We start from the raw sequence: 16,823 nt of genomic DNA, 5'->3' as shown, positions 1-16,823 counted from the left end.
CATTCCTCTCAAGAATATTTTTAAGGGGTTAATGACATGGTCCTGCTTTTCAAGCATCCAGTATGTACTTAATTTCCTCAAGTGCTGCCAGCTCTGAGTGGATTAGTCTTAATAATGTTGTGTACAAAAGTGTTTGCAACTGGCATCGAATAGTGCTTCAGTGTTAATGTATGCAGTACTGTTTTGCAGAACATCCTTACATTATCACTTAATTTCCATAAATCTCATTTGCAGTATTTCATTTTTTTCACTGTTAGTTCAAGTAGCTGAGGAGCAGGGTATCACTCACTGTACCCATGCCACTCAGTTAGATGAATTCAAAACTGTAAACATTTGGATCTTTTGCAAAAGCTGCAAGCAAAACCCTCAGAAAAGAGTCACAGTTTTGTTTAGAGAGACTTCCTCTCTGTTAATTGTGTAGGAGTTGTAGAAGTCAGCCAGTCTAGTAAGTCTGTCAGATTGGCTGACATCATACTGTGTGTCCTGCTCTGGTGAAATGGCCTATGAGTGAAAGAAGATTTTTAATCTGAGGATGGTGGACAGAACGTGTTCACTTTCCTGACAGCATATTAATATCTGCCGGGCCTTTAATCAGGCCACAATGTCAGAGGATTATTTTAAGACCTGGCAGAACTGCTGGGCCACTCCTCTCTGGGTGAACCAAGATGAAAGACAGACTATCCAACATCAGAGACAGAAAATGAGTTCATTACTGTAATTAGGCCTCTCTTTCTCTCCCATCTCGCCTTCTCAATCCCTTCCCCCTGTTCACCAGGCCTTATGTCTTAAACACCCATAATGGCAATGCATTACTCCAGTTAGTGAAGGGCTGTTAGTAAAGCAGACCGCCCACCCTCCATCTGCTGACTCCCTTGTACAGACGGCCACAAAAGAAAGGACAGAAAACAGCCTCCTTCAGGTCACACAGAAGCAGAGATTCTGCTGACCAAGTGACTTGTTTCGCTGTCCATTGGTTGAGGGAGCTGGGGGTTGGATGTGGAATGAGACGTGGTACAACTGTGTTCATTAATCACTGTCACAGTGAAAGTAGCTAATAGAAGAACGGAAAGGGAAACACGGACCACCATGTTCATGGCCTTATCCTGTCCTGTCCTGTCCTCGACATGAAATAAAGGTCAACTCACCCTTTCTTGACCCTGTGTAGCCACATAAACATGTAGAGAACTGTGTGAACATAAACAGACTAGTCTCCAGTTTCTCTCCTCTCTGTCTTTTTTTTTTTTTTTTTTTTACAGTGAATTCACTGATAGTAGGAAAGAGATGGAAGGCACAGCTAGGATGCTGAATTATTTTAAATAATGCACTATTAATCAACATTAAGCTGAGTCTGTCAGTCTTGGCAGCATTACATCCTGTTTCAGCTGCTCTTTTTCAGACAGCAGTGAGAAGCCATTCATGCTGTTTTGTTGTCGTGCATTGAGATTACAGTATGTCACTTTCTTTGTTCTTCTTGTTCTCAGTCATCCGTAAAAGCCTCTGTTGGAGTGCCACCATTGATAAAGCTGTTTGTGCAGGTGGCACATTTTGCTGTCACTTGCTCTAATTGTTAGTGTGAAAAGACAGTGTTCAGTCAACAGATGACATTTGGGTGTCGGTCAGCAGGCTGCCATAGTCACTTCTGCTCGCTGTCACGCCTGGGAAAGAGACCTGAGATGAATTTTGGTTGACCAGAGAAATCTAAAAAAAAAAGATAATAATAATCCACCAGCAAGAATAGAAATATGGGGATAACTACTTAAGAGTTATTTTTCCAAGGTTCTTGATTTTTAGAGATAATCTATATTTAGTGTTTGCAGCAGTGAATTCAGCAGAGGTCACTTTTCTTTTTTCTTTTCAAGCTGGAGTGTGGGACTTTTAGATATGCATGAATGTCTGTTGCCTTCAACTATTTGCCAAGGCTTATTAAACCTATCAGCACTAGGTTAATCTCTCTGTATTTTGCAGTACATTGGTGTTTTAAATCTGGTGTTTGTGGTGACATTCATGCACTGGTGCACTGGTAACGATGCGTTTTATGTCAACCAGCAGTATTTGGTTTGCCAGAACTGAAAATGGGGAGCTACTGCCTTTGTTCCTGGTTTGCAAAAAGAAGTAGGAAGCATCTAAGCAAAGGTTCTAATAGTCCAGATGGAGAAAAGAAACTTGCTGTTCAAAGGAAGAGTTACATTTTCAGAAGACAGCAATTGACCATGAGGCATACATTATGAGCATGCATTGGCACAGTTTGTGCAATTACTTTTTTGCCAGTAGGAAAGGGCAAAAGTTCCACACTGCAGGTTTAAGCCATAATTTTAAATTTACAAAGATTTCAGAGATAAATTTTAAAACAATTTGACCAAATTTGCTTTATACCAGATCTACATATTTCCACTTACACTGGTGCATTTGTATGCATGTGCATGATTCAGTCAGCTGGCTTGTTCCATATTCTGAAATGGAGAATTTGTTTTTGCAACTTGGGATCCATTTCTTAATTTGGAATAACACTTCTTTAATTTTGGCTCTTCAAACAGACGTTGTCTATACTGAAAATAAGTGGGTTTGGCATTGTTCACTCAGTCAGATATTCCATTATTCATTATTCGCTGACTGTAAAGGACAAACATATTTCCCACAGCGGTCCTCTTCACTACATTATGCATTCACATGACACAACACAATGCCGTACTGTCCCCTCTAAACCCCATGTTAAATACAGTGACACTACATACACTGTGCGGCCACAACATTAAAACCAACTGCTCTTACCTGTCACAGAAACAGGATCTCTGGGGGTGCTTGATCTACAACATTGTTAAAGTGGTAGGTACATGTCTGAATAACGTCCACATGAATGCCAAGACGCAATGTTTCCCAGCAGTGCAACTGCACTGGCTGATGGATTTCTTTACATTTTTCTGCTGGTAATAAAGCTGCATTCACAACCACACCAGTTCTTATTGGCTTTGAGAAAATTTTAACTTGTTTGGCGCTAGATGTAACTGAGATGGTTTCTTTACCAGTCTATTCCTGCACATTTGGGTCATGCATGCATTAACCTGTATTTGGCCCAGGCAGAAGTGAATACTTTATTATTCAAATGTTTCCAACTCGTCCCAGGTGTATTTGGTCTAGTCTGGCCTGCAGCTAATCTTGATGTGGCCCACATTTTCTTCCCAAAATAGTTTATCCTCCTCCTTAGCAGTAAATGACAGCGAAATGTAAACAGTTGTCTGAAAGCAGAAGCTATCATGTTAAAGGCCTGTGAAGGGAGCTGAGGCAAAGAGTGGTGTGCCGGGCCCACCTTCATCTATCGTGTTCACATTAAAATAGTACAAAGAGAGTAGCTTTAATAGACCTTATCATCTTCCTTGAAGCAAATACTAGCGAGTCATTGCCGTGTTCTGCTGTGATGTGGAGGGTTTACTTGATAACTCATGGGGTTTTCGCATGATTGCAATACTAGAAGAAATGAGGCACACCACCACCCCCAAAGAACAAGAAAAGAGCATTTAGGTCAATGTAGGAAGACTCAAGAGTGTCAACTGCAGCATGATGTGCTGTGATCTTCCATGCAGAAGTCGGTGTCTGTAGAGATGAATCCATTGTAGCACCTTGGTCTCTTTACCCCCACGAGACCTATAACACATCCTATAGCATGAGATGACATCAAGGACTGGAACATGCTTGTGTCTCCTGACGTTGTTCATTTTCTCTTGTTTTCTCTTTTTCTCTTTCTCTTGAGTTTTGCTTTTAGCATAGGCATATATTACAGTCTTCCTTAGCAAATTTATTACATTGTCCATGTCAATTGTTTTTCGAAGTTGAAAAATGCTTTATCACCAAGCTGGCGCCTATTTAACAAGAGTCTACACATAGTCGATGTGTAGGGAAATTACTTGTGGATAAAAATGGAAACCATGTGAGTTTGCAATGTGTGTACATCTGACATCTCAAATCCCCAAGAGCTTCTTTTCAAGGACAAGCCAACCAGTGTTTTCTCTCTCCTTCTCTCTGTCCTCCAGTGTTCAGGTTAATGAATTAAAATGCTGATATCAGCCAATTGTTTGTTTATTATTTCCCCAGTTCCCCAGCAAAGCTGAACAAGTCAGATCGGACAAACTTCTAAAGTTATGATAGTGGTGTAGACTACAATCTTATACTTCAGTGAATTTTGCCTGTTATTACATTTCAGTTTTTTATTTGTCATAGCCAATTTACCTCATCAGGACCTTGTTAATTTTCCTCAAAACCAACTGCATCAGATAAAAAGGCAAAGTGGAATTGGCGTTGAATATGTGAAAGTATCCCTCCTGTATAATTTGCCGGCTTGATGATGCTGCAAGCGGTTGGATCAGATATTGGTACATGTGAACATTTAGCTGAACATCTGCCTCTTGTTGCTGTAATTTGCTTCTCCACCATCTGTTAGGCATTGGCTGGAAGCACCAAGAAAGATATACATCTATCTTGTTATAAACTCATAATGGCACCCTCTCCTTCTCAAATACACTAATTAGCTATATTCTGCGACATGCTCTACATAGTTCCAAAACTAATATATCCTAGCATACCCCATGGTGAGAGTTTTTTACAAGATAGCAGGGCACAGACAATTTAGGTCAGCAGTGTGATCATTTTTGCAGATGAACTGAATGTGTCATTTTGAGGAATACAAAATGTATCAGTTACAGTGTTCATACCTACGTCCTCTGTGCTAACCATTTTCCTCTGTGTTTTTTGTGTTGTAGATCCAACTGTCGTTCTGCATTGGTGGCACGCTGTGAGAAAAGACTTCACTCCGCTGTGCCTCAGTGCTCCTCAGACACTTGTCCTTGACATCCAAATGCTGGGTGTCGATTGTCATGCCACCCGCCTTCTGTGAGTTATGATGACGGCTGCTTCATTGACTCAGGAAGGAGGCTCCTCCTCCACTCACCAGTGAGCAAATCACAGGATGTAATGAAGAAGGGTCCTGAAAGTCTGCTCTTCAAGGAGTCTACCAGCAGGATATGAGTATTTTGAGCCCTGTGACAGATAACAAATCAAACCTTGTGGGAATTGTGGGAGGCCCAGAAGAATACTCCAGAGCCATGCAGTCAGAGGAGCTATTCAGCAGGAAACTCAAAGCCTTGAATGGTAGCATGGGACCACCAACCTCAGGCATGCAGGGGAAACCTGATGGTGCAGGCAAAACAAATGGTACCCCAGCCATGCCTAAAATGGGTGTCAGGGCCAGGGTGACAGAATGGCCCCCGAGGAAAGATGGATGGGACGGACGGCCTTCTCCGAACTATCAGAGCGTGATACCAATTTTTCAGAACGGCCAGCAGGAACATACTGTGGAAATACTAGAGCCTGGCGAGACGGTCTGTCTGGAGATGGACTACACAGACAAATACACACTGAGTGACCTTCTCAGCCACTCCCCGCTGAAGGGTCTCCACCCTATCCGTCAGCGGAGCAACAGCGATGTCACCATAAGTGACATAGACTCTGAGGACATAATGGACCAGAACGCTGTCAACCCAAACACTGGAGCCTCGCTGCACCGTGAGTACGGTAGCACATCCTCTATTGACCGTCAGGGCCTGGGTGGGGATGGTTTCTTCACCATGCTGAGGGGCTACCGAGTGGACACCCTGGACCACCGGAGCATACCACCTCTGGGTTTCCCAGAGTTGTTGCGCTGTGATGCCCCCTTTTCTCCCAGCTTGCAGACGGCAGCACAAATCGCTAGGGGTGAGATAGTCCACATCCCAGGCTACGATTACATAGACAGTTCTCTTCTCTATAGCCGGGAACAGGAAAAGTCCTTCATGAGACGTCTTAAATCGGAGTCATCAGAAACATCTCTGTTCAGGAAACTGCGAACCATTAAGAGCGAGAGCGACGCACTGAGACTCTCAATTGAGGATGACAGGCGACCCCTCAGTTTTCAAAAATGCTTTGCCCACTACGATGTCCAGAGTGTACTTTTTAACATCAGTGAGGCGGTGGCAAGCAGAGCTAACCTGAGTCAGAGGAAGAACACTACTACCGGGGCTTCAGCTGCCTCCGCTGGAATAGGGCCTGGAGCTAGTGGAGTGTCCGGAGGTGGAGCTGGGGCTGGACCTGGAGCAGGGGCAGATGGCGGAGCAGCAGGATGTAGCAGTGGAAATCCCCCCATGTTTGAGTCTCCACTGGGCAGCAGGGAGGACTTGAACCCAAAGGAGAACTTGGATGTGGATGAGGGCGACGGGAAGAGCAACAGCTTAGTGCTGAGCTGTCCACACTTTCGCAATGAGATCGGTGGCGAGGGCGAGAGGAAAATCTCCCTCTCCAGAGCCAACAGTGCCAACTACAGTGGTGTGTCAGAGAGCTGTTCTTTTGAATCATCTCTAAGCTCCCACTGCACCAATGCAGGAGTCTCTGTGCTGGAGGTGCCTCGAGAAAACCAGCCAATCCACAGGGAGAAGGTCAAACGCTACATCATTGAGCACATTGACCTTGGGGCATACTACTACCACAAATACTTCTATGGGAGAGGTAAGCAATACTCATGATCAGTGCATGATTTTTGAGTTGACAGATTTTTCAACAGTAATGATACAGGGGGATTTAGATGACTCAGTATTGCGGATTATTAAACTTTCCAGGCCAAATCCATTTCCTGGAAACAACGCTGTTCACAATGCCTGGTGAGAGCAAGTTCCCAAATGGAACAGCCTCAGCTCACTGGGTCACATGTCTTGACGGCCCAGTTATTTTTGTAGGACCACATGAAAAAAGGTCCAGAACAATAGCAGGCTTGTGCTGGGTGCGAGGGTGTGTGTTTCACTTCCTCGGCAGAGGAGCGGTTGTGTCCTCCCAGTGATATGACCCCGAATCCTGCGGAGAGACTGTGATTACTGATGTGAGCAGAGAGAGGTGAGCGAGAGGGTGTGCTGCAGCTGTTCCCCATGGGGACTGTGAGGGTGTGAGGACCCCTCGTATGAAACTTTAGGGTCAGCAAAACCACTCCAAGGTCCCAGATCTCCTCATTAAAACACCTTTATGACTGACGCTGGAAATACCACGCTGACCCCGACCCATCACCACATTCTGCATATCTGTTTTTCCCACTGTCTGTGCTTGTTGCTCTCACCAGATTGAATTACCCGTTCTTAAGCCTCCCCAGAAAACAGCTGCTTCACCTTTCACACTCAGAGATTCCTGAACTTCTTCAAAAGATACTCTGTATTACAATATTCCTTGGTGGAAAGTGTGTAACTTCACTTCAGGCTCCACAAACAGTATGTGTGAGTGTACCTTTGAACTTACTCTGTTAATCATTACTGAGAAATTTGGCCTCAATCACTAATCATCCTAAAACTGGTGTAATTCTACTGCATATTTAAGCTTTTTGGGGCCTCTCAGGCCACTGTATAACTGACATGCCCTGCCTCACTGTCAGATTTCATTTTGATGTTCAAACTTTTATGGAAGATGCCTTTTCCACAGTATGTGGCTGTAGCCCTTGGCCTTTTTTCATGAGGTGTTTTATTGGATGGACAAGTCTGTCATCACCTGTTCTTCAGCTCAAACACACACTCAGACAAACATGACCACACATCACCACTTTACAGCAAGCTTTTATCAACCTGGACTGAACATTGATCCTATTGATTGCCTAAAACCCTTCTTCCCTTAGCAACCAGAGTGTTTCCCCCCAGGCTGCCCTAATGGACACAATGTTTTCTTCACACCATAGGATCAAGCCTTGCTATATGCAGGTCATGGTCACGTACTGTATGTGGAAAGCGACTGAGATATGCAATATAAGCTGATGTAAAAATGTCTTTATTGGAGAGATATGTAACCTGAAATCAAGTTTCGAATCCCAAATGTAAAACATTAGGGCATACACTAGAGGACTTTTAAAAGATTTTAAAGGTGTCTTTGCTGTGTGGAGTGACAAGAAAATAGGAAAGGGACATTATGTGACATGACAATCAAAGTCATCCATTTTGCAACCTTTGGCAAAGTGTCAACACCATGTGATGAGCTGCAGTGACATGTTACCGAAATGTGTTGACAAAAAGCTTTCCTCGACCGTCAACACTGTCTCACTCACTGTGCTGCCGGTATTTGGATGCCTAGTGGCCTCCTATCGTAGACAGCCTTCCTGCCACCATTTGACCTTATGCCTCATGGTGCACTTCCCCTCAGTCCACTGCCCCTGACGAGCCAAACATTTTTCAGAACCTGGCCTTGCCTCCAAACAGTTAATTTATTATTCATGCTGAGATGCGCTTTGCCGATGCCATAGTGACAAGAACCAGCATATTTACACTCTGTGTGCTACGTGGTGTGGATGCAATATCTAAACTTCAGCAGAAATCTCTTTGCAAATGTCAGTGCTTTGGGTTCCCCGCTGAGGTTTTTCTTTTGTTGTCTGTTGAATCCAGGTCTTTCTCTTCAGCTTTAGCCTGGATTAGGGAGTATTTGCTCAAGGCACTGCTATGTGTGCAAAGCTGTGCTCCTGTCTGTGTCCTAAACACACACGTACGCACTGTTGTAATAATACATTTAATGTCAGAAATTAATAGCACGTTTACTGTCAAAACAAAAATTAGAACTGCTTCTTATAATTCCTACAACTGGCAAGAGTAAAAGTCTGAAGGCCTCCAAGCAACCCCACTTGTGTTCATTGACTTTTTCATCATATCGCAGAACACAAAATTGCTGGAAAACATGAACAACTGCCTTACTAGGAATGTGAGGGAAAATGTACTCCCCAGGAGCATTTGTACAATCAGTAAATTTCATGGCAATCTGTCCATTAGATTGCTGTGCAAATTAATATCTTGACCTGAGGGTGTCAAAAGAGGAGAGCATCATCAAGTGTCCACAAATGAAAAAGTACTCATTCTTCAAGGGGCATAAAGGGGGCAAAGAAAAGTAATGAGAATCTGTCCATCACATTTTGTCATTTTTATGTACACTGGAAAGGTTAGTAGGTTACTGAAAACATTAGGAGGCTCAACACCATGAATATCCCAGAGAAATTTGGCCTCAGTTTTTGAGATGGCTCGTCATAGTTTGAAGAACCTTCAGGCTGGCACTAGATAAAAGGCCAGAGGGTCAACAAAGTATTTTTTCAGGGATCACACACATTACCAAATATACAAAATTTGATGCCAGTCTGGTCTTTAATGTGTTCTAGAAAGAAGTCTTGGGCTAAAAGATATACTGAATATACTTGTATTACTGGTAAATCTAGTAATCAAAGTAAAACAACAACAACAAAAAATCCTATTATTTGGTAGTCCAGGTCTGCAGAATGTTCCTCGTACCTGTGTGTCAGGATAATGAATGCATTACATCAGAATTAAAAACTGAATTTTTTTTCCAAATCATATCCTACTTTAACTCCCAAAACCATCATTATTACTGAATTACTTTGAAGAAAACATAGCTCATGTTTGTGATAATACTTTGTCTTCTGATGTTGTCGTGAGAAACGTGTAGAAGATCTGGGTCAGTTATGTTTTGGAGTGGGTTAAAATTTTCAAGTCATGTATTTTTTTATTTTTTAAATCCCAGTTCCACAACTACAAGCCAGAACTCACTGCTTCTAATCCAAAGTGAATAAATTTCAAATCAACACTGCTCCCCTGCTGCTCTCTGTAATCAGTCTCACAGCTCAGCCATGGTCAATCTGCAAAGCGTTTTTATATGATTAAATAAATATATGAACTGAGTAATATATATTGATATTCCACTGGAGCAAGAACAGGGATTTGATTGAGATGTGAATGAATGTCTATAATCTTTTTTTTTTTTTTTTTTTAAATCTGTATCTGTAAAGTACGAGTTTCACAACTGTAAGATTTCTTTTGAATTATGTTTTTTCATTTCAGTGATATAAATGTGATGCTTAACCTGTGTATAATTTTGATTTTCCTTGTTACACCTCCAGAGCATCAAAACTATTTTGGGGTGGATGACAATCTGGGACCTGTGGCAGTCAGTGTACGCAGGGAGAAGCTGGATGAAGGAAAGGAGAAGGAAGGAATGCAGTACAACTATCGGGTCACCTTCAGAACCAGTCAGGTAACGATAATACACTGATATGCACTTTGACTTCACTGCTTATATTATGGATGCATGGTAGGAGAAACCTGCATGATTGTCGCTATATGAAAGAATTGTTTACTAGACAGAGCATGGATATTTCATATTTCTCATGTACTGCATTCAGCCTCGCGCGTTAAGGTCACTCAGATTAGAGCTCAGTCAAGCAGCGCGAGAGTCCAGGAATGCTTCAATAACTCTGAAAACAAGGAGGCTCCTCGCATCTCCCTGTTCTTACATCTGCTTCGAGCACCCTAATGCGTCCAGTGATTCTGTGCTAGTTGTGATTCAGTTGGCCAGTCATGCAAACACCGATACGGTCTATCAGTGTTGATGTGATCACCCTCAGTCACTCCCACTCTCACACACCAACATGCACACACACATGTGCACATGAAACATGATTAATCCACAAACTGCGATGCATTGTCTCATCGTCCCTGGTGGTACCCAAAGCCCTCCTTGATTGATGCTGGTTGGTCTCATTCACTGAATAATTCAGGTGCAACAGATGCGTCAGGCAGTGAAATGTCACTGATATCCAGCACCATTCTTGGTTTAAAGCACCACTCCCACAATAAAACAATGTATCTGGGTCATGGTAGCCTTGCAAGTAGTACGCAGACAGTGTTTTAACTCCCCAACCGCTGGTGTGTCTATTTGCATGTGCTCCTATCATTTAGCCTCAGTGCTCTCTCCACCTTTTGGCCCCACTCTCACTCTCCCTTCCTTGCTAAGTCTGTTAAGTAATCTGCTTTTCAGAAAGCCTCGCTGTCGGACAACGATTGACTGCTGGCGCTCATGTCCACAGGCTGTGCAGATGGAAATGGGATTTATGAGTGTAAATGTGTTTGTGATGTTCCAAACAACAACACAGGGTTACAGAGTGGGTGTTTTAAAGCTGTTTGTTTTACTGGCACTTTTACAGTCTTGGTAGTAAAAAACCACTCAGCATCTAATGCACAGTTAGTCGGTCTTAATTATTTAGAATGTGAGTTCCTAATGTTGTCTAATAGAGCCATTAAATACTAAGACAGCATATGTGACCATACCCAGATCTTCACTATAACACAAGTAGGACTGTATATGACACACGACAGAGTTAATTTGACTGGATGTATCTTTACCATCTGTGTTTCCTGTCAGCTGACCACCCTCCGTGGAGCCATCCTGGAGGATGCAATTCCATCCACGGCAAGACATGGAACGGCTCGCGGCCTTCCGCTCAAAGAAGTGCTTGAATACGTCATCCCTGAGCTGAATATCCAGTGTCTGAGGCTGGCCCTCAACTCTCCCAAGGTCCCAGAGCAGCTCCTCAAGCTGGATGAGCAGGGGGTGAGTACATCGAGGTGTCCTTTTTTTCTCTCAGTGTGGTGAACACTACCACAGACTTCTGCTGCTGCTGATTTAACAGCACTGGAGAAATCTGTGGTTAAGTGCCTTGATATAAACAGTAGGCATGAAGCATATTGTTTACCATTTTGTGAAATATGTCTTTTTAGTTTTTGTAGAAAAGCCTAACTTTGTGGCTTTATGGGGGGTTATGTGACTGTTTAGACACAGTGACTGACTGAGGTTGTCCAACTTCACTCCTGGAATTAACTGCCTAGTGCATCTCATAATCTCCTTCATAGAACTATTAATTTCTGCTGTTATACTTTGTGTTTTGTACAGTTTAAGTAAATGAAATAAACTATGTTAATTAGTGAAGTCAGTGGAGCTCTTTATGCTAGGCTAAGCATAAAAGCCAGCTGCTGGTTTTGCTTCGTATTTAATCAGCCGATTTAAGTGTGGTATCTTCTCATCTAACTCTTGGCAAATATGTGTGTTTTTTAAAATGTCAGACTATTCCTGTAAGGAAGGTGAAGCCATGATTCATTCACTGCACACAGATTTTCAAGTTATTACATTTAGGGTTTGGGCAAAATAGCAGTCTGATATCTTGAGTGATCTTAATTCCACATCTGATTTTTTTTTTTTTTTTTTTAGAGAAATCGTACATATTGCATAATTGAAAGTACTATATATTCGTATCTTATTATGTCTGGTTTTGTGTTTCCCTACCTTCCCTGGCTGGTCAGGTTGCTGTTATGATTGTTGTTGATGTAGCTAACTGCCTCTCCAGTGAGTCTCACGTCCCACAGATGGACTCCAACTCTACCATCATGGACAAAAGCTGGTGGCAGTAGATGTTGTTCTGCTCTCTCTGTATAGTCCACCCATGGATAAACAGTCGATTACTTTCACCAGCTATAGTGCATGACACTGGAATTGGAGTCCTTCTGCAAGACTAGAGACTCACTGGAGAAGCAGCTAAAATTGAGGACTGCCACAGCAGTGACCTGATCAGTCTGCTGGGAGGGAATCATGAGACAGGACGGGTCGGGGCTAGTTGGTTAGCAACAACTGATCTTTCAAAAGAAGCATCAAAGCAGCCTAAATACAAATCACTACTTCTGGCCAGAACTTTTATAATATAATCAGGGTAAAAACAGGATGCAGAAATTTGAGAGTTGGCCTTTTCACCCTGAGTTCAAGAGACAGGCTTTGTATCCAGACAGCTGTAGGCACAACTAATCATGTCATCGCATGAGTTCAACTAAATCTGTGGGGAGAATTGTTCTTCAGATTGTGGATAGTGTTTTACTACAATAAAGGGGCCAGCTCGCCCATCCCTGGTTGCACATGAAGCCCTTAGTGCCACGTGTTGGTATTATCAATGACATTTTAGATGAAAGAAATGATTGAATATTATATTTAAGGCATCTTTGTTTCAGACACTGACATCAGCTGTAGTAGTTACAAGGAAAGGATTAACTTCAGATCGCAGAAATCTTTGTTGTGTATGTGTGCAGCTTATTATAGGTAGATAACACTTTCTCCCAGATGGAGGCATAAGACAAACAATATCAAACTTAAACAGAATCAATGGAAAACCCACACTGTCTGTTTCTAGCATCGACTGTTTGTGACACCCTTGTTCTGCTGATAGGACGCTTAGACACAAGCTCAAATAATTCACTTTTGACAGCTTACTTAACCTGAGAGCAACCGATTTGTTATTCTGCCTGGATGGAAGAGGGTGCCATCTTGCATTATCTCTGTTTGAATAAAATTGCTAATAGTGATATGGGCTCTCTATCTTCACAGGTGTCAGAGAGATTCATTGTGTGATCTTAAGGCCTTTAATTTCTCATCTAATGAAACTGCAAGATGGAAAGGAGAGCGGAAGGATTAGCCAGCGGTGTACCGCTTGTTTGACTATCAGAGAATCGGCTGCTTATTAGTTTAATTACATTCGTTAGCATGCGCCCATCCTTCCAATTGACAGGGGAAAGACTCTTATAATAGAAAGTGTCAGCCATGTCCCTCCTGTATACTAGGGTTTTGTTACACACACAAACAAGAGCAGTGTAGTGTCCTCTAAAGCAAGTTATCTGCACTCAGGAGGGCCGAATTTGTGTGTCCAGTTATGACAGACTAACATTGAGAGGAAGTGCTTTGAAGAAGTTTGTTCACCTGCCACACAACTTGCCATGCCACTGGTAGGAGAAACAGATAAAGACTTTGATATAAGACAGAAACTAACACATGGTTGAAAAAATGCAATAAAACAATCTAAGAAACTACTTGGAGAGGAGGAGAGCCCAGGCTAAGTGGGGCTTAAAGCTCTTCCAACTGGCACTCCTCCTCATAGACCTCAAACCAAACGCCCAGTGGAAGCCAGTTTTATATTTGGACATCAGTATTTTTGTACACTCCTGTTTTAATCATTAATGTTGTGCTTGCAGTGCAAATGTTTGATATGTCAAGCACCCCTTAATCTGCTTTTTAACCGAGCTGGACTTTGACTGCCCCTTTAATGTGTTTATGTGAGGAGGCTAATATTGGACATGAGGAGCTGCAGCGTGGTGATCTGAGCGCCTTGTTTTCGTTTGTTTGAGTGCATAATTTTCCTCTAGCACATGTAAAAAGCCTTATCTTAGGACTCTTCGATGCGCTGCTTTTGAGATGTTGGTGCTTTTTTGTGCTGGAGTGTGCCTATGTGTTAATGGCTCTTTTTTTTTTTTTTTTTGCTGTGAAGAGAAAAGTGTGACCAGAGAGCATGCAGAGTGAGCGAGAGTATCCTGAAGCGAGAAGGCCCACAATATCCTCACGATCAGTTCTGCAGAAAGAATCTCCCTGAAAGCGGGGTTGCAGACTGTGCTGTAATGGTGCTGGATGTAAGAGGAGAACTGAACATATGTGAATGTGGTTTAGATCAGATTATAGATCACAGTAGACTGTGTGCAGATGGGCTGGGAAAAGCATTAAGCAGTTTATCAGACTTTGAGATTGGATTTTAGGTGCTAGAAATCACAAATGATACATTTTTCTAAGAAAGACATTGATATATAATGTGTATCTGTTATTTCTATCTAACGAAGTAAATCTGGAGTTCTTGTTGAATAGAAACATTCCATCATCTGCATTAGTTAGAAAATTAAACTGTCATGTTCCACTTTAATTTATATTTCTTGATAAGAATAAATGGAAAGGCTAGCTGGCAGATGAGCCTCTTAGAACATGTAACTAACCACATGTGATAGTGTTTGATGACAATGAAGACAACATTAAGGAGGTCAGAGAAAGGCTACTGATCATTCCTTTTCAATATTGTTAAGCAAATTACCTTCTTCCAAAGCTAGACAGTGAATCTCACTGCAATGCTCTCATTTATAAAGAGAATGAAGAATGAGTTCAGGATATTTCTAAATTACCAACACCGCTTTTCAAGTTTTTTAGTAGTCTTGAAGGAGGCAAAAAGAAAAGCCTGTGCAAGTCCATAAATCATAAATCACTCCTGATGCCTCCAGCAACACGCCTCAACACTGAAGTATAATTCAGGTTTAAGCGCGATTTGTTCTACAAGTTCAAGAGAGTAATCTACCACCTACAGAGGCTGTTATTGCAGCGCAGAAAAAAATTCACCTCTCCCATATGTAACTCAATCTGTTGTCTTGATATTGAAAAGCGGTCACAAAAAATGGGTTTGAAATTTTGATTATCCATTTTTAAAATTACTTTTACAAATGGGTGATATTCTATCAGTTTAGTTTGTAACTGCTCCCATTTGGGTCATTACGCCAAAATACAAAATTACTCATTTTAATTTCCCATTTCTGTGTTTTACACATGTGGTTGGACTGTACCACTGGTGCCTTGGGAAGTCTGCAACCTGCCACACATCCAGTAGCACAACCTCATTTTGCACAGCACATCTGCCATTGCAATAATTACTTATGGTCTGAAGTTTTTGACCAAGGTATTTGCTGCACCTGACCCAGAGGGTGTGAAAATACAATGATACTGGGTCTATGACTGGCTGTAGGCCCGCCCAATGGTATGGTTCAACAACAAGCCAATTAGAATAGTGAATTTTTTATTTTTCATTTTGTTCCAATGTCTAATTCTGAAGCAACAAACCCAAACTCAGAGACAATTACCCTCTTGTGAAGCAATCAAATTAAATGCGTCATAAAAGTTTCAAACCCATTTTTCATTTGATTCTTTTTAATGACTTGAGCAAGTTACTCCAAAGTGTAATATGGACCATTACTCTTTTTCAGTACTGTTGCTGCAGAACTTGAACCCTGAAACTCCAAAACCACAATAGATTTCCGCGCAATGGTGCATGATGATTTCAGCTAGGTTTTGTGATTTTTTTTTTTTTTTTTTTTTTTTTTTTTTTGCTGCATCAGGACACTGCAGTGCAGACAGATGTCACAGTGGTGTTGCATGTTGTGTTGGGACACTGCTGTATCCCTCCGGTGCGTCTCAGAGATCTCTGGGGGGAACACTGTCCCCATTTCTCTCACCACTCATTAGCTCATTCCATTTTTGTGTTATTTTTTGTTTAAAAAGGAGAAGGGCTGCAGTTTTCAGCACCACCCAGCTGTGAACAGATTAAGGGAGAGGATCACTGATAAAAATGTTAGATGCAAAGCGAAAATTTCTGCATTCTGTGCTCAAAAATTTGGGCAAGATCCATTAAATGGGATCTAGCTGTTTTTTTTAATGGCTGCGCCACCTTATCAGAAGCTGACGCCACCAACAAAAGAGACATCAAAGGTAGTTACACAATGAATTTCACCTCAGGAGTGCCACTAATCTGTATATGTGTTATCTGTCCTGATGTGTTGGCACTTTTCAAGCAGCGACAAATTCACACCAAAGGGCAACTTGATTGTCCTCGCCATTGGCCAGTCTGTTAAGAGGAGCAGGAGGTTAAGTGAGTCCATATAATACAGGATAAAAAAATTGAGGACCACATCATTGCACATCATGCCATTTCCACTGGGCTTGATGGTATAATAGCTTTCCGTCACCGCAGGAGCTTTAGTGCAGAGCAGGCTGCCTGATAGAAGAAGTCACCATGACAACAGTGTCAGGAGCACACCAGGAACTGATAACCTGTAACGGTGGAAAAAGACAATTCCAATTTGTTTCGGTATATAGACCATTTGTTGGCTTTCACATTCAGAGAAACCTTTTCATCTTGCTGCATTGACACATTGACCCAGGGTCAAGATGAAGGTGCAGCTGTGAATATTGGGCAACAGGTGCCAAACGCAGGGGGCTATTTTGTCATATGATTTCCCCTTTGACTCATTTTCTTGGCAGAAAGCTGGAAAAGACGGATGTTGTTAGAGAGGACTCTCACTCTAGCAAGAGAAATCACTCTG

General features: G+C 42.1%; 1 protein-coding gene across 5 annotated transcripts in view; it reads left to right on the top strand.

The window, feature by feature from the left end:
- The window catches only part of LOC111574718 (signal-induced proliferation-associated 1-like protein 2), an 88,167-nt gene that overhangs the window by 26,052 nt on the left and 45,292 nt on the right, over window positions 1-16,823 (top strand). For all 5 annotated transcript variants that reach the window (XM_023279454.3, XM_023279450.3, XM_023279455.3 and 2 more), the window contains exons 2-4: window positions 4,752-6,528; window positions 9,944-10,077; window positions 11,245-11,433. In XM_023279454.3, the coding sequence (XP_023135222.1) occupies window positions 5,013-6,528; window positions 9,944-10,077; window positions 11,245-11,433 (1,839 nt within the window). In that variant the 5' untranslated portion in view covers window positions 4,752-5,012. The remainder of the gene's footprint in view (window positions 1-4,751; window positions 6,529-9,943; window positions 10,078-11,244; window positions 11,434-16,823) is intronic.

This window comes from Amphiprion ocellaris, chromosome 16 (assembly GCF_022539595.1).
Source record: "Amphiprion ocellaris isolate individual 3 ecotype Okinawa chromosome 16, ASM2253959v1, whole genome shotgun sequence".
NCBI lineage: Eukaryota > Metazoa > Chordata > Actinopteri > Pomacentridae > Amphiprion > Amphiprion ocellaris.
The sequence above is the reverse complement of the archived record's forward strand: the minus strand, read 5'-3'. Positions and strand labels throughout refer to the sequence as shown.